Source organism: Trichomycterus rosablanca, chromosome 2 (assembly GCF_030014385.1).
Source record: "Trichomycterus rosablanca isolate fTriRos1 chromosome 2, fTriRos1.hap1, whole genome shotgun sequence".
NCBI lineage: Eukaryota > Metazoa > Chordata > Actinopteri > Siluriformes > Trichomycteridae > Trichomycterus > Trichomycterus rosablanca.
Window position 1 is genome coordinate 538938 of NC_085989.1, and position 24739 is coordinate 563676.

The 24739-nt window shown below is 48.0% G+C and overlaps 2 protein-coding genes across 4 annotated transcripts; one reads left to right on the forward strand and one right to left on the reverse strand.

Moving 5' to 3' along the window:
- The first annotated feature begins 990 nt into the window (after nt 1–990).
- On the forward strand, nt 991–14153 carry LOC134327870 (TANK-binding kinase 1-binding protein 1-like). Of its 3 annotated transcripts, none has more exons than XM_063009254.1 (10): nt 991–1078; nt 2025–2233; nt 3354–3482; nt 4876–4980; nt 5068–5287; nt 6986–7179; nt 9916–9986; nt 10390–10511; nt 11975–12366; nt 12765–14153. In XM_063009254.1, exons 2-10 carry the CDS (start codon nt 2033–2035, stop codon nt 12891–12893), a joined length of 1563 nt encoding a protein of 520 aa, XP_062865324.1. In that variant the 5' UTR covers nt 991–1078; nt 2025–2032; the 3' UTR covers nt 12894–14153. The 3 variants fall into 3 exon arrangements, with proteins under 3 accessions (XP_062865324.1, XP_062865326.1, XP_062865327.1); XM_063009256.1 differs by having other exon boundaries at nt 9922–9986; XM_063009257.1 differs by having other exon boundaries at nt 5068–5200.
- Nucleotides 14154–14877: 724 nt separating this feature from the next.
- On the reverse strand, nt 14878–24100 carry ankle1 (ankyrin repeat and LEM domain containing 1). The gene is made up of 10 exons (XM_063009253.1): nt 24030–24100; nt 23448–23600; nt 23249–23354; nt 22100–22223; nt 20702–21815; nt 19923–20587; nt 19256–19418; nt 18582–18744; nt 18320–18452; nt 14878–15699 (listed from the first exon to the last, which is right to left on the reverse strand). Exons 1-10 carry the CDS (start codon nt 24098–24100, stop codon nt 15527–15529), a joined length of 2865 nt encoding a protein of 954 aa, XP_062865323.1. The 3' UTR covers nt 14878–15526.
- Between the last annotated feature and the right edge of the window lie 639 nt (nt 24101–24739).

Below are 24739 nucleotides of genomic sequence, written 5' to 3' on the forward strand. Positions count from 1 at the left end.
TTAAAACATTGATGAAAAAAAACTATGATTAAAAAATAAACGTGTAAATATTTTTCGTCGTCTTGAAGCATTTTTTTCCCTTCATGCATTTCCTTCCCAGTTTAGTCGTATCCCATTCCCTGATATTTCACCTCTACTGCTGCAGAAGGGTCCGACGCGTGTGGTACCAACCACTTCTTTTCACCTGCACCAGGAGAGTTCATATGGAGATCCTTTCACAGAAATGTTGTGCTCCTGTTTACTTTATTAGCATATTTATTACTCTTTATATTTATCACTGTTCATTATTATATCATGTGTCAAGATCATGTGAAGGTTGTTCAAAATAAAACAAAGTAAAGTTTTGCTGTAAAGTATGGTGGTGGTAGCATCATGATACTATACAGCATGCACTTTCAGCTCAGCTAGCATGCTTCCCCTATCTTATATATAATATATTATTAAAGATTTTTTAAAAATCAGCTTTAATAATAATAATCACTGTCTTTTTTTCCACTTTAAAGGTGCATTTAATCGAATTTAAGTTCTAATGGTCGCAGGAAGAATTTAAACAAGCTAGTTCGACTCAGTTGCTGATTTAATAAACGTACTTTGATTAAAAACTTATTTAAGTAATTTAGATTTATGATGTTTAATGCATTTTTACACTTATTTGCAACACTAAAAGGAATTAAATATTACTCAGTGCACCTTTAATGAAGATGAGTACATGAGTAAAGACACAGAGAGGTCGCTGCTGTTTGTGAATAAAAATGTATAGAAAAACGTTGCTTGGTTCAACCTAAATGATAAATTCTTAACTGTTTGATCATTATAAAAAAGCCTGAAATTGACTACCAGCAAAATTCCGAAAAACCCTGGAAGAATCACAAAAAAGAGAACGCGTTTGAAACCCATATGTACCAAAAGTAGGCGGAGCGCTTGAATGTAGCAACGGTTGTGCAGCGTTCACACGCGCGGTGATTTATGACCTACATGTCATCGTTTGTGCGGTTCTGCTCGCAGCTTCCACTCTCAGGTTGATGTTCTGTAGTGTGTGAGGGAATGTCATGACCGACCGCGTGTCCTGCTAAACTATGTGAGTAAAACACGGTAAATTACATGCATTTCTGCGGTGCAATAAATAACACTGTAATGCAGCCTGATACTGATCTCCTGTCCTGATATGTTGTTGTGTAATGAGTCCTAGTGGCCTGTTTTGGTCAACACTGCATGAATCAGGTGGGAGATTTAGGTTCAGGTGGGATGTGTGTGTCTGTATATTTGTACATATTAGATTAAGACAGTGATACAATGTGAAATATTTTATTTCATTTCATAGCTGGTGTGTCTTCAAACAGAGGAGAACGGGGTTGGTTGTGATGAGTTCCTCCGAGTCATTAGGGGGCGCTGTGACAAAAGTGTATCTGCCCTCTTGATTCAAGCCATGTTTATATCTGTCTCACGTCACATCGTTGTGCGCGTCTCAATTTTTGGGAAGGTATTACTATTATTAAAGTATGCGATACGGCTCTGTGTGTGAACCTGACACTCACGGGTGATGAGAAGCGGCGCAGACTGTGAAGGTGCTGGACAAGCGTAGTTGTACACGATATAGCTGAAAATATGTGTTAGACAGACGTGATATTTCAAAACAATGGACATTCATCTGTATTAATTCTTCTTGAAAGCCTTTTCAGAACATTTTGGAGGGTGTCTGTGGGGATTTGTGCCCTTTAATGAGGTTAGATGTGAAAGTCTGGCTCACAATTGATGTTCCGACTCATTTTACATTCACATTTTCAGCATTTCAGCGGACGCCTTTACCCAAAGAGAGTCACAGTACTGGGACAGAATACAGTCTGAGCAGCTGAGGTTTAAGGGCCTCGCTCAAGGGCCCGACATCATCAACCTGGCAGAGCTGGGGCTTAATCCAGCGACCTTCTGATTACTAATTCAGTACCTTAACCTAAACTCTTGCCGCAAGGTAGAAACCATGTAATGTAACGTGTCGAACGTAACAGACGGACTCTCTTCTTTTCCAGACTGACCGATGGAGTCGCTGCTGAGGGGAGAGTTCGGGTTCGGAGGAGGAAGTGATGCGCTGGGAGAGGAAGTGCGCGAGATGCGATGGCCCGTGTCTCTGGACATCGATCGCTTCGCTGCGGCGTATCACGAGATCCGGGTCAGGCTGGCCGGTCTGGAGAAGGAGAACAGCAGCATCAGGAGGAAGCTCAGGACCTACGAGATGAAGGTCTGTTCATTATTAACCCTCAGTTCTGTCTGGAGTGTCGGGATCGGTTACAGATCAGTCAGAATGGAACACGACAAATAATTATAATCCAACATTTAAAAAAGGGGGAGGAATCTAAACAAACAAGCTGCTCCACCAGTGAAAGGCTCTGAATTGAGTAGTGTTAGAAACCAAGAAGTACAGAAAAATAGTGGAGCACTTGAACGCGGCGCATCTCGTCGTTTGTGTTTACACGTTAGTGCAGTGATAGCTCAGTGGTTAGGGTGCTGGACTAGTAATCAGAAGGTTGCTGGTTCAAGCCCCACCGCTGTTGGGCCCCTGAGCAAGGCCCTTAACCCTCAACTGCTCAAACTTGTGTTCAGGCATAATTTGGATGACGGCGTCTGCTAAACGCCGAAAATGTAAATGTTTACAGTGAAATCCAGCATTCAAAACGGGGGGGGGGCGGGGGGAGGAATCTAAACAAACAAGCTGCTCCACCCGTGACGGGCGTACAGGAAACGCGGTGATTCATGCTGATCAGATTTGCACACCTCGCAGCATCTCGAAGCAGTTCCGAAACCATGATGCACCCTCCACCATGCTTCACAGTTAGGATTTTAGTTTTATTTTACTTCTTTATTTAAATAGATCAAAGCTTCTTTTTTTTTTTACATCCCTGTACAGACCAGCGTTCCAGAACATTCAGAACTTTAGTTCTTTTATTTTGTGCCTCGCTCAGCGTTGTACTCTTTGTGTGATCTTTGCGGGATGCCCACCCACTCTTATGGAGAATAGTAGAGCAGTAATAGATGTGATCAGGTGGTTGGTAGGACGCCTCTACGACCCACGCCCAGAGGTTCATATACTTTTGCCATTCTGGATTCAGAACTGGTACCTGGCCGGGCGTCTATGCGTAACAAACGGTGTGGTGTGGTGATTTGGCTACGGGTTCAAATTTGGGATCTGGGTATGACTAAATTAGGAGATGAAGGTGGAAGCAAGATTACAGAGATGTGCAGAAGATCCATTAGAACTTGGACGAGGGTTAAACCGGTTTCTAAGGAGGGTTCACAAACTTTTTCCCCGAACCCGTGTTTATATTTGGGCGTCCCTTCACCACGCCCGTTTCCCCTCTCAGTTCCCCACCATCACCCGGCTGGAGGACGGAGGGGGGGGCGTGTGCTGTCTGTGCGACTCGGACGAGGTGGATCTGATCCAGACCCAGAACAGCAACCTGCAGCAGAAGATCAGCACGCTCTTCCAGGAGGTACGAGACACCCCCCCGAACGCCCCCCAACACCCCCCCATCACCCCCTCCCCGAAATTCTGCTCCCCCTCAGAGACACGCCCCCTCTCTCTCTCAGAGACACGCCCCCTCTCTCTCTCTCTCTCTCTCTCTCTCTCTCTCTCTCTCAGAGACACGCCCCCTCTCTCTCTCAGAGACACGCCCTCTCTCTCTCTCTCGGAGACACGCCCCCTCTCTCTCTCTCTCTCTCAGAGACACGCCCCTCTCTCTCTCTCTCTCTCTCAGAGACACGCCCCCTCTCTCTCTCAGAGACACGCCCCCTCTCTCTCTCAGAGACACGCCCCCTCTCTCTCTCTCTCTCTCAGAGACACGCCCCCTCTCTCTCTCAGAGACACGCCCTCTCTCTCTCTCTCTCGGAGACACGCCCCCTCTCTCTCAGAGACACGCCCCCTCTCTCTCAGAGACACGCCCCCTCTCTCTCTCTCTCTCTCTCTCTCTCTCTCTCTCAGAGACACGCACCCCCCTCTCTCTCTCTCTCTCTCTCTCAGAGACACGCCCCTTCTCTCTCTCAGAGACACGCCCCCTCTCTCTCCGAGACACTCTCTCTCTCTCTCTCTCTCTCTCTCAGAGACACGCCCCCCTCTCTCTCTCTCTCTCTCTCAGAGACACGCCCCCTCTCTCTCAGAGACACGCCCCATCACCCCTCCCTTAAATCCTGCCCCCTCTCTCTCAGAGACACTCCCCCTCTCTCTCTCTCTCTCTCTCTCGGAGACACGCCCCCTCTCTCTCTCTCTCTCTCTCAGAGACACGCCCCCTCTCTCTCTCAGAGACACGCCCCATCACCCCTCCCTTAAATTCTGCCCCCTCTCTCTCAGAGACACTCCCCCTCTCTCTCAGAGACACTCCCCCTCTCTCTCTCTCTCTCTCTCTCAGAGACACGCCCCCTCTCTCTCTCTCTCTCTCTCTCAGAGACACGCCCCCTCTCTCTCAGAGACACGCCCCATCACCCCTCCCTTAAATTCTGCCCCCTCTCTCTCGGAGACACGCCCCCTCTCTCTCTCTCTCTCTCTCTCTCTCTCTCTCTCTCGGAGACACGCCCCCTCTCTCTCTCTCTCTCTCTCTCTCTCAGAGACACGCCCCCTCTCTCTCTCTCAGAGACACGCCCCATCACCCCTCCCTTAAATTCTGCCCCCTCTCTCTCGGAGACACGCCCCCTCTCTCTCAGAGACACTCCCCCTCTCTCTCTCTCTCTCTCTCTCTCTCTCTCGGAGACACGCCCCCTCTCTCTCAGAGACACTCCCCCTCTCTCTCTCTCTCTCTCTCTCTCTCGGAGACACGCCCCCTCTCTCTCACGCCCCATCACCCCCTCCCCCCTCAGAGACGCGGCGGGTATTAAACAGCGCTCTGATCTCAGTTGCAGGAGAGTAAAGCTCACGAGCTTCGGCTGGAGGAGGTGATCAGAGCGTACGAGAGAATCCACCTGGAGAAGAGCAGCGTCCAGAAGGAGCTCGACGAAATGGTGAGAGAGACTCCGGACCCTCCGCGACCCTGACCGGGATGCAGCGGGTGATGAATGAAACGTTTGTGTGTGTGTGTGTGTTGCTAGACGACCCTGGCGGAGCAGCATGTGGAGAGGATCCAGGCGCTGGAGACGTCGTTGGGACGGAGAGAGAATCTACAGCAGAAGAAGAGCTTCACTCACTACCTCCACCTGTACACCAGCCTGGACGCACCCTATGGTGCACACCGCCGCCGCCTTCATCATCATCATCATCATCATGTACCATCATCATCTCCATCATCATCATCTCCATCATCATCATCATGTACCATCATCATCTCCATCAGCCTCCTCATACTCTTCATCATGTTCCCTGGGCGCTACCTACCCGCCCTGTTGATTTAAGCTAGGTTTATTAATAGCTACTTACTGTTGTTTAGCTATTAGCAGCAGGCTAATTGACATTTAGCTATTTAGTCAACATATAGCTATTAGCAGCAGGTTAGTCGGCATGTAACTATTAGCGGCAGCCTAGTTGAGATTTAGCTATTAGCAGCAGGCTAATCGACATGTAGCTATTAGCAGGCTAATTGACATGTAGCTATTAGCATTAGGCTAGCTAACCTTCTATCTATCTATTTAGTCAACATTTAGCTATTAGCGGCAGGCTAGTCGACATTTAGCTATTAGCAGCAGGCTAATCAACATTTAGCTATTAGCAGCAGGCTAATTGACATGTAGCTATTAGCATTAGGCTAGCTAACCTTCTATCTATCTATTTAGTCAACATTTAGCTATTAGCAGCAGGCAAGTCGACATTTAGCTGTTAGCAGCAGGCTAATCAACATTTAGCTATTAGCAGCAGGCTAGTCGAAAATTAGCTTCTAGCAGTAGGCTAGCCAACACTACCTCTTACTGACATTTAGCTATTAGCAGCAGGCTAGTTGACATTTAGCCATTAGCAGCAGGCTAGCTGACATTTAGCTATTTAGTTGACAGTTAGCTGTTAGCAGCAGGCTAGCTGACATTTAGCTATTTAGTTGACATTTAGCCATTAGCAGCAGGCTAGCTGACATTTAGCTATTTAGTTGACAGTTAGCTGTTAGCAGCAGGCTAGCTGACATTTAGCTATTTAGTTGACATTTAGCCATTAGCAGCAGGCTAGCTGACATTTAGCTATTTAGTTGACATTTAGCCATTAGCAGCATGCTAGCTGACATTTATTCAATTCAATTCAATTCAATTCAACTTTATTGTCATTATACAATACAGGGTTGTACAGTATAACGAAACACTGTCAGGCTACATCTCCAGTGCAGACAATGAAAGACAATAGTGCAAAAACAATGGGGGAGGGGATGGGGGAAGTTACCAAAAGAAAACCATAGACAAGGTGCAATGACAAGACAATATAAGGTGCAAGAACAAAACAAGGTGCAAGAACAAAAGCAAGGTGCATAGACAGATTGAGGTAGTGGATTTGGATTTAGCAGCTAGGTTTGGGTAAACAAATTCGAGGTAGTGGATTAGCAGCAAGAGTGCCGTAAAAGTGCGAGTGCAACAGTCGTAGAGGTGGTTATGTCCTGGTAGTTATAGTAGGAATGACTAGTTTAACCGCTCGTGGGTAGAAACTGTTCTTGAGTCTGGTGGTTCTGGCTCGAATGGTCCGGTACCTCTTCCCAGATGGCAGTGGCTGGAACAGGAAGAGGTCAACTAAATGTCAACTAAATTTAGCTATTTAGTTGACATTTAGCCATTAGCAGCAGGCTAGCTGATATTTAGCTATTTAGTTGACAGTTAGCTGTTAGCAGCAGGCTAGTTGACATTTAGCTATTAGCAGAAGGCTAGTCAACATTTAGCTCAGGGGTTGTTTAAACAGCAGTAAATTCCCAGTTGGGAACTGGATATGACTAGATTGGAATGTCCAGAAAGCAGCAGAGCGTCCTCACAGCCTCGCGCTACCACCAGCACGCTTCACTGTTACACTGCATCATACTAAACCCGTTTCATTACTGTGTTCCAGCGCTGGATGGTCCGGGTCCCAGTCTGCAGAGCTCACGCAGTCTGGACGCTCTGACCGATCAGAAGGTCCAGCGTCTGGAGGCGGAGCTGGAAGGGGCGTGGCACGAGGCTCGGCGGGCGTGTCAGAGGGAGGCGGAGCTTAAGGCAGAGCTGCAGCAGCTGCAGGAGGAGATCAGAGAGGAGAAACAGAGACAGGTACACACACTCACACTCACACACACTCTCACACACACTCTCACACACACTCTCACACACTCTCACACACACTCTCACACACACTCTCACACACACTCTCACACACACTCTCACACACACTCTCACACACACTCTCACACACACACTCTCACACACACTCTCACACACACTCTCACACTCTCACACACACTCTCACACACACACTCTCACACACACTCTCACACACACTCTCACACACACACTCTCACACACTCTCTCACACACTCTCACACACACTCTCACACACACTCTCACACACACTCTCACACTCTCACACACACTCTCACACACACTCTCACACACACACTCACACACTCTCACACACACACTCTCACACACACTCTCACACACACTCTCACACACTCTCACACACACACTCTCACACACTCTCACACACACTCTCACACACTCTCACACACACACTCTCACACACACTCTCACACACACTCTCACACACACACTCTCACACACACACTCTCACACACACTCTCACACACACTCTCACACACACTCTCACACACACACTCTCACACACACTCTCACACACACTCTCACACACACTCTCACACACACTCTCACACACTCTCACACACACACTCTCACACACACACTCTCACACACACTCTCACACACACTCTCACACACACTCTCACACACACACTCACACACACTCTCACACACACACTCTCACACACACTCACACACACACTCACACACTCACACACACACTCTCACACACACTCTCACACACACTCTCACACACACTCTCACACACACTCACACACACTCACACACACACTCACACACTCACACACACACTCACACACACTCTCACACACACTCTCACACACACTCACACACACACTCTCACACACTCTCACACACACTCTCACACACACTCTCACACACACTCTCACACACACTCTCACACACTCTCACACACACACACTCTCACACACACTCTCACACACACTCTCACACACACACACACTCTCACACACACACTCTCACACACACTCTCACACACACTCTCACACACACTCTCACACACACTCTCACACACACTCTCACACACTCTCACACACACTCTCACACACACTCTCACACACACTCTCACACACTCTCACACACACTCTCACACACACACTCTCACACACACTCTCACACACACTCTCACACACACTCTCTCACACACACTCTCACACACACTCTCACACACACACTCACACACACTTTCACACACACACTCTCACACACACTCTCACACACACTCACACACACACTCTCACACACTCTCACACACACTCTCACACACACTCTCACACACACTCACACACACACTCTCACACACGCTCTCACACACGCTCACACACACACTCTCACACACACACTCTCACACACACTCTCTCACACACACTCACACACACACACACTCTCACACACACTCTCACACACACACTCTCACACACACTCTCACACACACTCTCTCTCACACACACACACTCACACACACACACACACACACACTCTCACACACACACACACTCCCTCTGTGTTCCTCCACCACCAGAGCTGTACCTCAGCTGGACACTAGGGGTCACCGTTGCTTCCACCAGAAGGTTGTTTACAACAAAACGCTGATATTATTAATATTACAACATAGTTAATTTTGCATTTAATTTGACACATACAGCGGCGTACACAGAGGCGATTTTACCTGCCTGTGGGCCCAGGGGCTACAGCTGGTTGTGGGCCCCCACGTATAGTTTTCATAAAATCAGTACACAACGCAAAACAACAGAGTTCAGTGGTGTAACTAGGAGCTCATGGGCCCCAGTGCAAAAATCATTTTGGGCCCCCCTCTATACGTATATATATATAGGTCTAGTAACGTTAAGCAGGTTACACAGATTCCCCAAATCCCTTGCTGTGCACTCACTGTGTAGTGTGATTACATGTATTCTGATATTTCATTGTCTTTTAGTTATTTTTATATTTTACTTAACAAAAATATTGTCGTGTTTTTACTTTCGCTATCGCGGCACTTTACCGCTAGCATTAGCCTGTAGAGGGTCGGCTCACCTAGCCGCTGTCCGGTGGGGATGTTACGGGTCTGTTGCTGTGCGGTGGTGGAGGTGTGGGAATGAACACACACGACAGGGTCGAGTCACTTTAACTGTTTAGTCAGGACTTCAGTGAGGGCTACAGCACCTTAGATCGTCTAGTTCCAGAACCCCAACTTCAATGCTGGGACCATAAGCCGAGTCTCATTTACAAAACTAACTGCAGAACGTCCGAACGCACGTGTATAAACCTGGTGCTGCATTCTGATTGGCTGAGCTGAATGTCACTCACATACTAGCTCTAATGTTCACGTTGCTTAACTGAAACCACCAATCAGAATTACAGCAGCTCGTTAGAGTTTATCTGGCCAATCACCAGTCAGAAACATGAACAACGTGTAAATGATTTACAAAATCACTGGTTTGTAAGTTCCCCGTTCTTATTAACCAAAATAACTAACAAAATAAATAAAAAATAAAACAGCCAATCCGGGGCCCTCAATTATCCGGGGCCCCTGGGCTGAAGCATTAAATCGCCCCTGGGCGTACACATTTATAGAACCACCACCGTATACTTTTGCCCCGGCAGGATTTAGGAGGTGCATGCTAACCTTTGACCTGTCTGTCCCGTCAGCTGCAGGAGGAGTCGGAGGCCGAGTGTGAGCACTGCTGCGTGGAGTGGATCCAGAAGGCAGGAGATGAACAGTAAGTGACTGAAAACATTCAAACGCTCGTCACCTGCCACGCCCCCTCAGTTTCGTTTCTTTTAAATGGCGCACAAATTCCCACAGACACACTCTACAAAGTGGAAGGAAGTTATACTGGTGGACTCCAGGCTGGTGGTGATGGTGTGACACTGGGATAATCCAGTTTGGTTTGAAGCCCATGGCATTTCTGAGTGTTGTTGTTGAACATGTGTGTCCTTTCATGACCACGATCAATCAGCTCTGAGCACTTCAATGGCCTCCCCAGTCACCAGATCTGAATCCAGTAGAGCTCCAGCTCTGGGATGTGATAAAACACCTTGTGGAGTCCATGCAGTAAAGATGTACATCTCTGTGCTGTTCCTAATAAAGTGGTGAGTGTGTGAGTGTACTTTTGGGTGCAGGGTGAACCTGGCTCTCGCCTACACCGAGCTCATGGAGGAACTGAACCGGATCCGGACCCTGACCACCGAACAGAACCACATCCTGCACCACAACCGCAGCCCCCTGCAACCCAGCAGCCCCGGTAACACACACACACACTTAACTAAACTAACTAATCATTTAATCTCATCAACTAGTACTACACACTGTACACACACACTGTACACACACACACACACACACACACACTGTACACACACACTGTACACACACACACACTGTACACACACACACTGTACACACACACACTGTACACACACATATACACACACACACACACTGTACACACACACATACACACACATTATACACACACTGTACACACACACACACTGTACACACACACTGTACACACACACATACACACACATTATACACACACACTGTACACACACACACACACACACTGTACACACACTGTGCCAACATTATACACACACTGTACACACACTGTACACACACACATACACACACATTATACACACACTGTACACACACACACACTGTACACACACACATACACACATATACACACACACACACACTGTACACACACACACACACACTGTACACACACTGTACACACACACACACACTGTACACACACACACTGTACACACACATATACACACACACACACACTGTACACACACACACTGTACACACACATATACACACACACACACACTGTACACACACACATACACACACATTATACACACACTGTACACACACACACACTGTACACACACACATACACACATATACACACACACACACACTGTACACACACACACACACTGTACACACACTGTACACACACACACACACACTGTACACACACTGTACACTGTACACACACTGTACACACACATATACACACACACACACACTGTACACACACACACACTGTACACACACACACTACACACACACACTGTACACACACACACACTGTACACACACACACTGTACACACACACACACACTGTACACACACACACACTGTACACACACACACACACACACACTGTACACACACTGTGCCAACATTATACACACACTGTACACACACACATACACACACATTATACACACACTGTACACACACACACACTGTACACACACACATACACACATATACACACACACACACTGTACACACACACACACACACTGTACACACACACACACACTGTACACACACACACACTGTACACACACATATACACACACACATACACTGTACACACACACACACACACACACTGTACACACACACACACATTGTACACACACACACACACACTGTACACACACACACTGTACACACACACACACACTGTACACACACACACACTCATTTAATCTCATCAACTAGTACTACACACTGTACACACACACACACACACTGTACACACACACACACTCACACACACTGTACCCACCCTGTACACACCCAATACTAACCCTGTACCCCTCCATGTACCACACCCTTGTACCCTTTAATTCTAGTTTTTTTATTTACATTTTTCTTACCTGCAGTGCTGAGGCACGGCCCCGCCTCTCCCCCCTCTGACCCCGCCCCACCGTCACCTCACGCGATGAGGTCACACTTCCAAGGTCGCCGTAGTTACTCGGACATGGCCGACCCTTCCTTCTCGCCTCGGACCATCCGTACTCCCGTCTCGACCCTTCCGAAACGCAGAAGCTCCAGCCGCGCCCACCTGAGGCCGGTGCCAGTAGGACCACGCCCGTCCTCCGCCCACGGGGCACTGCAGCTCAGCTACCAGCTCCCTGACTCCGCCCCCGGCCCGCTGGCCACACCCCCTCAGTCCTCGGAGGATGAGGAGGAGGAGTGGGTGGAGCTCAGGGTGATGACGCCTCCTCATTTACACCCTGCCAGTGAGCACGCTCAGTCCTGGCCATCAATCAGAGTAAGTGATCGATTCATCCTGGTCAGGGTTGCGGTGGGTCCTGTTTCTTGGGATGACGGGGTGAAATGTAGCAACACACCCCAGACCGGATACCAATCCACCCCCCTCCATCACACCCAACCAGCCAATAGCACCGCTGTGGATTCGAACCCTGGATCCCAGTGCTAGTCCACTACCTCTTAGATCCGGGTTTGAATCTCAGCTGTGCTATGAGCCAGCCAGGCTTGAACACAGACACGATTGGCTATGTCTGAAAGGGGGTGTGGCCAGTCCTGAGTCCTGAGATGGACTGGCACTTTCACCCAGTGTTTCCCAGTAGAACCAGACCCACCGTGACCCTGACCACCTCCCTTTTTCTCCTCCTCCTCATGGTGACCGGCCCCGCTCTCTTCCTGTAGTTGTGGATGGAGCTGGAGGAGAGCGAGTTTCGGAGTTGCCCCCTGTGCCAGCTCCTGTTCCCCACCGGATTTCCGGACGACGCCCTCATCACCCACATCGATACTCACCTGGAGAACAGCAAGATCTAGCCAGCAGGTCGGGTTCCTCTCAGTCTGGGAGCACGGAGGTACCGATCGTACGGAACGCTGAGAACGTCTCGTCTTTATTTTTATTACGTTAATGTTACAGCAATAACTGTCCAAAAGTATGCGGACACGCCTTTAAACGATTGATTTACACTGCTGAAGGTCCCAGTCCAGAGCTCAACCCCACTGAAGACCTCGAGTCAGGTCTTCACGTCCAGCATGCACAGTCCAAAATCTTCCCAGAGGAGCAGGCCAACGTTTTGGGTGTCCACATACTTTTGGCTCTATATTGTGCTCACCACTGTAGTTCTAGTTCTCTGTGACTGTAAATGACTTATAATAACGTTTATAATGTTTGTGTCTCGTGTCCAGCGATTATACTGTGACTGGCGTCTTAATTTTTTTGATAATGTTGTTCGTTAAATAATCTTAACTATTTACCATCGTCACGTGTACAGCGTTTAGCAGGAGCGACGGACACAGGAGGTTCCTCAAAACCCTTTTCCACGCACGTGGAACCGGTTCGCGCACCCAATGTTGAACCGTCCGGCTAAGTAAACAGGTTCCGAATCGGGAACCGTTGGCACCCGTGGGCGTGTCAGGTCATTACCGCTGTAACTACTTTCGTTGTGCGGCGCCCTCTGTCGGCGACCCTCGCTTCCAATTAAACTGTTCCACACGTGGGTCGGTTCTCTGAATAGCGCCGAGGTTCTGAGAGGCCGGAACTGAAGTTCTTGTGGTCTAAAGGGCTGTTAGTACAGAGTTCTGACTCCAGTACAAATACACACCAGTATTATTATTATTATTATTATTATTATTATTTACTGGGGTGCTCGGGTGGTGGGGCGCTCTGGTGTCGGAACTAGAGAGCTAGGATCTCAACACCAACACCTTGAGGGAGGGAAGGTCGGGCGAGGTTTCTTCCCACTGCGATCTATGGCTGGGACTGATGGAGCTTAGCGTGTCTCTCCGTACGTGATACGGCTCTCTGTGGGAACCCAACACTGGCATGTACTGAGAAGCGCTGCAGACTGGATACGTGTCAAAAAGTGATCCCTCTCTCTTCGATCAGACCGGGCATTATGCAAGGTGCAGCAGGTTCACAGTGGGGAACTGGATATGACTAAATAGTAGACTGGTTGTGTTTTATGTTCTTTAAACGTGTTTGTGTCGTTATTCTTGTACTGAAGACTGTAAGGGCTCACATCTGACCATCGACTGTTCAACCTTATTTAAACGTAATAAAGAACGTTCAACAATTTAGGGTCCGTGTTCGGTTCAGTCTGTTCTCCTGCACCTCAGAGTCTGACAGAACATGCCGGTAGGTGGACTGACTGCTCTTATCAGCCTGGAGGTGTGAGTGTGTGTAGGATGTCCTGTAACGAGCTGAAACTTCAGAGCTGCTTGTTCTAGTTGCTTCTGAACCATAAAGAGACCCCATATGGCCAAAAGTATGTGGACACCTCACCATGAGTCTTTGCAGCAATAACAGTCCCTGCTCTTCTTGGAAAGCTTTAGATAACACTTGAGTGGATTTTTTGGTGGGCCCACACATGATGTCAGTCACTGATGTTGGGTGATAAGGCCTGGCTCACAATCCACCTTCCAATTCATCCCAGAGGTGTTCGGTGGGGTTCCTCCGAACCAAGCCATGCAGCCAGGAACTAAAGCTGGACAGGGTCCTTCCTTAAACTGTTGGCACAGAGTACGAAGCATGGCGTTCATTTTGCACTCCTGTTAGCAGTGAGTTTAAGGGCCTTGCTTAAGGGCCCAACAGTCGTAATGTGGCAGTGGTGGGGCTCGATCCAGTGGACACCAAGAAATCACTGACTACAGCCAATCATGATCATTAAGAATCAGAAACCCTGGTGAGAGGCGCCGAGATTCCGAACTCCTCGGCCTGGTTCTCCACCAGAAAATGAGAGATGTGTGTAAACGCAGGATCAACCGTGAACATGAGGATCCAGAAATGACACCACACACACCGTTTATCTTCCAAAATGTATAAAAATGAGCACAAAGATCAGAATATAAACACAGTCGTACAGAAAATGAACATACATGGTTGTTTTATAATCACTGATGAGATGTTTTATGCTACAGCAGAACAGAAAGTACTTTTTATTAATGCAAATATCTAATGCTTATGTAAAAAGAGGCTGAGATGTAAAATAAAAGGACATTTACACTATTTCACACCACACACACAGTTCCTACAACCTTCCTCAGTCCTGATTCTTCACTTCTCATACAGCAGCTTCATTTCATTCATAATAATTCATCAAAACACTTTCAGTAGCTCCATTACTCATTATTATTAATCATTATTATTAATCATTATTAAGACAAAGTTTGTTCAGCGAAATGTAAACAATGTAAACTATATGGTCAAAAGTATTGGGACGCCCCTTCTAATTATCTAATTCATTTCATTTTCATGTTTTACACTGATTTATCCTGGTCAGGGTCATGGTGGGTGGGTACAATTATGTGGAATCACTGTGCGTGTGCATGACACCAGTCCTTCTGGGTGCCGGAGCAGAAGTAGTGTGTGCTGGTATTTTCCCAGATGAATAAATACACGAATGAAGAACAGTTTGGAATGAAAGTCTGAAGTGGTGAGGTGAGGTGAGGCGTCACCGCGCCGCTCTGATGTCCACCGGGCGGAGCTGTCTCTCTCCCTCCGCCAGGAAGATCTGCATGGCTCGGTACAGCAGGTGAACCCCCAGATCCCTCTGTCTCTTAGCCGGCCAGGTAGACACCATCCCATAATAATCCCCTCGCTTCTGATTGGTCAGCATCTTCAGACCTGATGAGAAGGAGAGTGGAACAGATATAGGATAAAGCTAACTCTTTGTGTGTGTGTGTTTGATGTTTGTGTGTGTAGGTGTGTGTGAGAGTGTGTGTGTGTGTAGGTGTGTGTGTGAGAGTGTGTGTAGGTGTGTGTGTGTACCGATGGCGTCCACCATGCAGGCCTCTCGTGTGTGTGTGAGAGTGTGTGTAGGTGTAGGTGTAGGTGTGTGAGAGTGTGTGTAGGTGTGTGTGTGTGTGTAGGTGTGTGTATGAGAGTGTGTTTGTGTGTGTGTGTACCGATGGCGTCCACCATGCAGGCCTCTCGTGTGTGTGTGTGTGTGTGAGAGTGTGTGAGAGTGTGTGAGAGTGTGTGTGTGAGAGTGTGTGTGTGTAGGTGTAGGTGTGTGTGAGAGTGTGTGTGTGTGTACCGATGGCATCCACCATGCAGGCCTCTCGTGTGTGTGTGAGAGTGTGTGTGTGAGAGTGTGTGTGTGTGTAGGTGTAGGTGTGTGAGAGTGTGTGTGTGTAGGTGTGTGAGAGTGTGTGAGAGTGTGTGTGTGTAGGTGTAGGTGTGTGAGAGTGTGTGTGAGAGTGTGTGTGAGAGTGTGTGAGTGTGTGTGTGTACCGATGGCGTCCACCATGCAGGCCTCTCGTGTGTGTGTGAGAGTGTGTGTGTGAGAGTGTAGGTGTAGGTGTGTGAGAGTGTGTGTGTGAGTGTAGGTGTAGGTGTGTGAGAGTGTGTGTGTGTGTACCGATGGCGTCCACCATGCAGGCCTCTCGTGTGTGTGTGAGAGTGTGTGTGTGAGAGTGTAGGTGTAGGTGTGTGAGAGTGTGTGTGTGAGTGTAGGTGTAGGTGTGTGAGAGTGTGTGTGTGTGTACCGATGGCGTCCACCATGCAGGCCTCTCGTGTGTGTGTGAGAGTGTGTGTGTGAGAGTGTAGGTGTAGGTGTGTGAGAGTGTGTGTGTGTAGGTGTAGGTGTGTGAGAGTGTGTGTGTGTGTACCGATGGCGTCCACCATGCAGGCCTCTCGTGTGTGTGTAGGTGTAGGTGTGTGAGAGTGTGTGTGTGTAGGTATAGGTGTGTGAGTGTGTGTGTGAGAGTGTGTGTGTGAGAGTGTAGGTGTAGGTGTGTGAGAGTGTGTGTGAGAGTGTGTGTGTGTGTAGGTGTAGGTGTGTGAGAGTGTGTGTGAGAGTGTGTGTGTGTGTAGGTGTAGGTGTGTGAGAGTGTGTGTGAGAGTGTGTGTGTGTGTACCGATGGCGTCCACCATGCAGGCCTCTCGTGTGTGTGTAGGTGTAGGTGTGTGAGTGTGTGTGTGAGAGTGTGTGTGTGAGAGTGTGTGTGTGTAGGTATAGGTGTGTGAGAGTGTGTGTGAGAGTGTAGGTGTAGGTGTGTGAGAGTGTGTGTGAGAGTGTGTGTGTGTAGGTGTGTGAGAGTGTGTGTGTACCGATAGCGTCCACCATGCAGGCCTCTCGTGTGTGTGTGAGAGTGTGTGTGTGAGAGTGTAGGTGTAGGTGTGTGAGAGTGTGTGTGAGAGTGTGTGTGTGTGTGTACCGATGGCGTCCACCATGCAGGCCTCTCGTGTGTGTGTAGGTGTGTGTGTGTGAGAGTGTGTGTGTGAGAGTGTAGGTGTGTGAGAGTGTGTGTATGTAGGTGTAGGTGTGTGAGAGTGTGTGTGAGAGTGTGTGTGTGTGTGTACCGATAGCGTCCACCATGCAGGCCTCTCGTGTGTGTGTGTGAGAGTGTGTGTAGGTGTAGGTGTGTGAGAGTGTGTGTGAGAGTGTGTGTGTGAGAGTGTGTGTGAGAGTGTAGGTGTGTGAGAGTGTGTGTGAGAGTGTGTGTGTGTGTACCGATGGCGTCCACCATGCAGGCCTCTCGTGTGTGTGTAGGTGTAGGTGTAGGTGTGTGAGAGAGTGTGTGTGTGAGAGTGTGTGTGTGTAGGTGTGTGAGAGTGTGTGTGAGAGTGTGTGTGTGTAGGTGTGTGTGTGTAGGTGTGTGAGAGTGTGTGTGAGAGTGTGTGTGTGTAGGTGTGTGAGAGTGTGTGTGAGAGTGTGTGTGTGTGTGTATGTAGGTGTGTGTGTGTGAGAGTGTGTGTGTGTAGGTGTGTGTGTGTGAGAGTGTGTGTGTGTATGTAGGTGTGTGTGTGTGAGAGTGTGTGTGTGAGAGTGTGTGTGTGTAGGTGTGTGAGAGTGTGTGTGTGAGAGTGTGTGTGTGTATGTAGGTGTGTGTGTGTGAGAGTGTGTGTGTGAGAGTGTGTGTGTGTAGGTGTGTGAGAGTGTGTGTGTGAGAGTGTGTGTGTGTAGGTGTGTGAGAGTGTGTGTGAGAGTGTGTGTGTGTGTGTATGTAGGTGTGTGTGTGTGAGAGTGTGTGTGTAGGTGTGTGAGAGTGTGTGTGTGAGAGTGTGTGTGTGTATGTAGGTGTGTGTGTGTGAGAGTGTGTGTGTGAGAGTGTGTGTGTGTAGGTGTGTGAGAGTGTGTGTGTGAGAGTGTGTGTGTGTAGGTGTGTGAGAGTGTGTGTGAGAGTGTGTGTGTGTGTGTATGTAGGTGTGTGTGTGTGAGAGTGTGTGTGTGTAGGTGTGTGTGTGTGAGAGTGTGTGTGTGTATGTAGGTGTGTGTGTGTGAGAGTGTGTGTGTGTGTACCGATGGCGTCCACCATGCAGGCCTCTCGTGTGTAGGCCTCGACAGGAATGACGTTTTGGAAGCAGTGCAGTGAGATCACACCCAGCCCACAGTTCCACACCTGCAGGATGTGCTGCACCTTCACACACAGCTTCTACACACACACACACACACACACACACACACACACACACACACACACACACACACACACACACGTCAGTCCTACAGCATGTTCTTCACCTACAATAACACTGTGGATCAGTGGGACTGGTGTCGGTACCCTGGATGTTTTATCTCCTCTGTAATACTCCAGAGCCTCGTACAGGTGGCTGTAGGGTCGTGACCGCTTCCCTTTACCCACGTAGAATATGGAGGTGATGAAGGTTTGGAAACATTCCTGAGGGCTCAGGGACTGACCGCGGTACGGCAGGTTCTTCGTTACCCTGCACCAGTAAACACACAATCATCGGTTACAGCGGAACTTTCACACACTTCATAATCATGTGTTATTATTATTAATATTAACATCATAATATTATTATATCACTACTATTATTAGATGATACTATTGAGTATTAATATTATTATTATTTAATACTGATATTATAGTCTCCATTGTTATTATCATTATATTATTATTAAGTGTATTATCATCACTATTATTATTATTACACTATTATTATAACATTTGCATTATAGAATTATTATTATTATTAATATTGTCATTAAATATATAATGTTATTGAGTGTATTTTATTATTTTTTATCACTATTATTATTATTAAGTGTGTTGTCTTGATTAGTGTTATTATCATCATTATTATTACTATTATCAGATTTTATTAGATATTATTGTGTTATTATGATTATTACAGTATATTCTCAGTCTGTGCTGTTTACCGTGTTATTTCAGAATAAAAGTCCCTGACGGTGGTGGTTTGTGGTGGTGTGTACCTGGGGTCGAGCAGCAAGTAATTAAAGCTGGATTTGATTAATCCTTCCCTCCATCGTTTATTCTGATCGGGTTGATCGAACTGCTCACACAGGGCAAACTCATCCGCTTTACAGTCGGGCAGGAGGAACGTACTCAGCACCCTGTTCAGCTCTGCACTGTAACCTGTGTAACGGCAGGAAAACGTCAGAAAAACGTCAGGAAAACGTCTCAGAAATCAATAAATAAACTGTAGAACATTTAACAGATTTACTTTCATACTCACATCCAGCCAAAAGTATGTGGACACGTGAAAATGAGCTTGTTGGAGGATGTACAATTCCAAAACTCTGGGTATTAATGTATGTGTATATATATATACTGTATATACTCCTCCCAGAAGGATTGTGGAGTGCGTGTGTGGGAATTTACTCAGTAGAGCTTTAAGTCAAGTTTGGATGTTGGATGAGAGGGTCTGGCTCATAATCAACAATTCAATTCATCCCAAAACTGTTCAGTGGGGTTGGGGTCAGGCCTTAGTGCACAGGAGGACCTTCCCTAAACTGCTGCCACAAAGATGGGAGCGTGTTATCTCATTTTAATAGATTTTTTACACCTGTTAGTAATAGGTGTGTGTTAATAATCAGGAGCGTGTCCACATACTTACAGCCCTGTAGAGTCGGTACGTACCGGTGAACGTTCCCTCCTGCGGTGATTTGGGCGGGGCCGGACTCCTCTGGAGCGAGCGTAGTTTCTGGACGTACAGGTGTCGTGTGTGAGAGTTGATGGGTCCCGGTTCCTGCCCGAGCTCCTGCAGTTTAAGCCTCAGCTGCCGGTCCGTCAGTCCGTCCGTTTCCGAAGCGTTCAGCCCCTCGTTTTGTTTCGGGCGGCGGTTTTCTTTCCCGCGCTCCTCCGGGGGGCCGGCGGTGTGTACGGCGCGCCAGTCGTAGATGATGGTGTCGTCGCTGTGCGAGGTGCTGAGGGAGGTGCTGAGGGAGGTGTTGGAGGTGGGCGGGACGTGCGTCTCGATCAGCTCGTGTCCCTCCTCGGTGTCGGTGTAGAGGTATTCCACCGGCTCGTCGGCGTCGGTGAGGAGGGGTCGCCCGCCCGGGGTGCAGGAGAGGTTGGCCAGGGTTTGGGTTCGGGATGTATTACAGATCCGGCTCATGCTGTAGCGCGGGGTGCAGCCTGACGACGGATTATCGCTCGGCCTGGGGGCGCGGGTGGGGGCGCGGGTGGGACTGGAGTTAGGCGAGGAATCATCCGTCAGGACGGAATCGTTCTTGGAGGAAACGTCGGAGGTCAGGAACTCCTTATCGTCGGTGAACACGTCATCCTGGGAATCCTCCACGCTTCTGGGAATCATGAGCGTATCCGCCACGCTTCCGGAGATGATCAGAGTGTCCGCCTGGCTCCCGGGAACGTCTGAGGAAACGTCGGAGGTCAGGAACTCCTTATCGTCGGTGAACACGTCATCTTGGGAATCCTCCACGCTTCTGGGAATCATGACCGTATCCGCCACGCTTCCGGAGATGATCAGAGTGTCCGCCTGGCTCCCGGGAACGTCCGAGCAAACGCTCAGACTCGACATGTCCGATTCCAGATCCGATAAACCCACATTAGGACGTCTGGCGCCCGTCGGGTCAGATTTAGCGACGTTCCGGCGCAGTCTGGTCGGCGTGGGGAGCGTCTGTTCGAACAGAGACGAGGAGGAACACGACGACGTGCTGGTTTTATCCGACAGGCGACTCAAGCGTGATCGGGTCCGGCCCGTGACGAACGGACTCGGCGTGAAAGAGGCCGCGCCCTCATCGCAGACCTGAGGCGCCGCGTTCCCGTCCTGATCCTCAGGGATTCCCGCTGAAGGGGGCGGAGCTTCGATCGTGGTTTTATACGTTTCGCTGTCGCAGCTGCTGTACCGACTCGATCCGCTGCTGCTGCTGCTGACGCTGACGGGAACCTCGGCGACGGTTCGAACCCGCTCGTCCTTCATTCCCGTTTCCTCAAACACGTCGTCTTCGGCGTCCAGCGCGACCCCGCCCACTACGGTCTTATCGAAGTCCTCGGTGATCTCTCCGTCCCTGCGGAACACGAAGACGTCGTCCGGCGACGTCACGTCGATCCCCTGATTCTGCGTCAGCGCCGCCACGCGGTCCGAGTGCAGGAAGTCGGGATACAGCGAAAAATCCACCGTCGAATACGCCGAATCCTCAACCTCACCTGATTCGCCGGTCAGCAGATGTGGAAAATACTCGTCTGCGTCTCTGAACGTGACGCTCTTCCGACTCCTCCTCGAACACGCCCCATCCGGATGGTTCTGAAACTCCAGACCGGACAGACGGGTGCTGGACAGGGCGGGCGGGCGTGACTCTCCTCTCGTGAACGCGTCACTTTCACGTCCGTTCTGTAGCGAGACGTCCGACAGCCAGGAGTCGTGAGGTTCTGGGGGTCCTCGAGGTCCAGGACCGTCGGATCTTCTGTAGAACGAGGAATAACGGGTGCTGCTGAGGGGCGCGTCTCCCAAATCACTCATCAGACTCAGGTTCACACCGCAGTCCCTCATGGAGCGGCCGCGGTACAGAGCTGGGAAACAGGACAAGAAGCGGTTAGATGATCCTCATCATGAAATCATGAAATCCAAAGACCAAAAGTATGTGGACACCCCTCCTAACCTTTGAGTTAAAGCCTGTCACACACTTCACTCCACAACTGTGGGAGAAATTATTACTACAAAGTTGGAAGCAATTAGTTTATGTACATATTTACTATAAATATAATATAAACAGGAGGGGTGTCCACATACTTTTGGCCAAGTGCTGTTTGTAGACTTGATTAATTTTTTTTGTTTTGAACTGGGAGGAACTTACAGTACTGGAATTTGGGTAAATCTTCATACTGGCTTTGTGGTGCTTGAGACTCGTACTGCTGAAGAACACCGGCGCATTTACTGTTCTCCTCCTGCTCCGCCAAATCCCAGGCTTTGTTCCCTCCCTGAAACACAACATCTGAAACATCTGTAACTGTTCTAACATCTGTAACAGCTCCCTCTAACATCTGTAACAGCTCCCTCTAACATCTGTAACATCTGTAACAGCTCCCTCTAACATCTGTAACAGTTCTAACATCTGTAACAGCTCCCTCTAACATCTGTAACAGCTCCCTCTAACATCTGAAACATCTGTAACAGCTCCCTGAAACAACTGTAACTCTTCTAACATCTGTAACAGCCCCCTCTAACATCTGTAACAGTTCTAACATCTGTAACAGCTCCCTCTAACATCTGTAACAGTTCTAACATCTGTAACAGCTCCCTCTAACATCTGAAACATCTGTAACAGCTCCCTGAAACAACTGTAACTGTTCTAACATCTGTAACAGCCCCCTGTAACATCTGTAACTGTTCTAACATCTGTAACAGCCCCTGTAACATCTGTAACTGTTCTAACATCTGTAACAGCCCCCTGTAACATCTGTAACAGCTCCCTCTAACATCTGTAACATCTGTAACAGCTCCCTGAAACAACTGTAACAGCTCCCTCTAACATCTGTAACAGTTCTAACATCTGTAACAGGTCCCTCTAACATCTGAAACATCTGTAACAGCTCCCTGTAACATCTCCCTCTAACATCTGTAACAGTTCTAACATCTGTAACAGCTCCCTGTAACATCTGAAACATCTGTAACAGCTCCCTGAAACATCTGTAACGGTTCTAACATCTGTAACAGTCCCCTGTAACATCTAAACATCTCCATGTATCATCTGTAACAGTTCTAACATCTGTAACAGCTCCCTGTAACATCTGAAACATCTGTAACAGCTCCCTGAAACATCTGTAACAGTTCTAACATCTGTACCAGCCCCTGTAACATCTGTAACAGTTCTAACATCTGCACCAGCCCGATGTAACATCTAAACATCTCCATGTATCATCTGTAACTGTTTTAAGATCTGTAACAGCTCCCTGTAACATCTGTAACATCACCGGGAAGCACGAGATGAACCCATGTATCTGACCTGATCTTTCAGACGGGGGTCTCCACCGTTCTCCAGCAGTAATTTGAGGTTCTGGTAACACCCCCACACTGCTGCGATGTGTAAGGGGGTCAGGTCCTCACTGGTCCTGTACACACGGTCATCTTTATTAATTACCTGATATTTATAAATCTGCTGTGTGTGTGTGTGTGTGTGTATGAAGCTCAGATGGACGACTGACCTGAGGTTGGGGTCGGCTTTGTGCTGCAGGAGGAATTTGAGACAGCGCAGACCTTTCTCCGATTCTTTACCTGCCGCCATGTGAACCGCTGCCAATCCATCAGCAAACAGCAGGTTAGGATCCGCACCTCTCTGCAGCAAACCCTCCGCCGTCCTGTTAAAGAGGAGACGGGTCACAGGGTGGCACAGGGGTAAATCACACTAATCCAGCAGTGCTGACATCTCCAGCTCTAGAGTACTAATCACAGCTTTGCTATCGGCCCGTCGGGCACCTACACAGACATGATTGTCTGTGTCTGAGGGTGGGCGGGTCGAAGAGATTCCTCATTACTGCTGTAGTAAATTGGGGGGAAAAGCAAAAACAAAATGCAAAGAACCCCAAATCTTTATAAAGCAGCAACCCAGCAAAAGGTGTGTGTTTAATCACAGAAAACAAACATTGTGCACAGAAATCATTGAAATCCAAATATAAGTTCTAATATATTATAAACTATTTTAAATGATTTAGTGTGTTGATGTGAGAACATGATTAAAACACTGACTGTAATCATCAATAACAGTGTATAAGCTGAATAAACATTACCTGACATCTGTATTGCTCACTGCTGTGTACAAAAGTGCCGATAAATCTGCTTTATTTCTCTTTCCCTCCATATTTCCTTCATTTACTTAACAGTAATTCAATGTTTTAATCTTTTTATTGTTGTTTTTGATGCTCTGCATGAGGGGCAGCTGGCGGCATGTTTCATTTCGCTCTCGCACCCGTTTTTCGGTAAACCCCGCCTTCTCTAACGGGATTGGTCTTTCTGACCCCAACTGCGCCGAGTGGCGTCTGTACTAGCCAATCACGGAACATGTGGTCATACAAACTAGCCAATCTGAGCACAGACAGACTGAAAACAGGTGGAGAAAAACAAATACTGTAGTCGAAATGTAGCTAGCTAACTAGCAATTTAGTAGTAAAGTTGATAAAAATCAGAATAAATTCGCAATAAATTATGAATATATATATAAATGATTGTAAAAATCTTATAAACGCGTGGCAATTTGAATATTTGTCAGAAAGTTTATTGTTCGTTGTTTAAATTTCCCTCTGTTTACGTGCTTGTGTTGTTTCTTGTGTTAGCATCATTCTGAATGAGCACGCCGCCTCCTGCTGGTTTGGAGAATAAATCTTATACAGCAGCCGTACTGTATATACTCTATATTTGTTCGTAAATTCATTCATTTATCACTAATTCGTTCATTAATTCATCTTTAGTAACTGCTTTACTCGTGTCAGGGGCGCGGTGA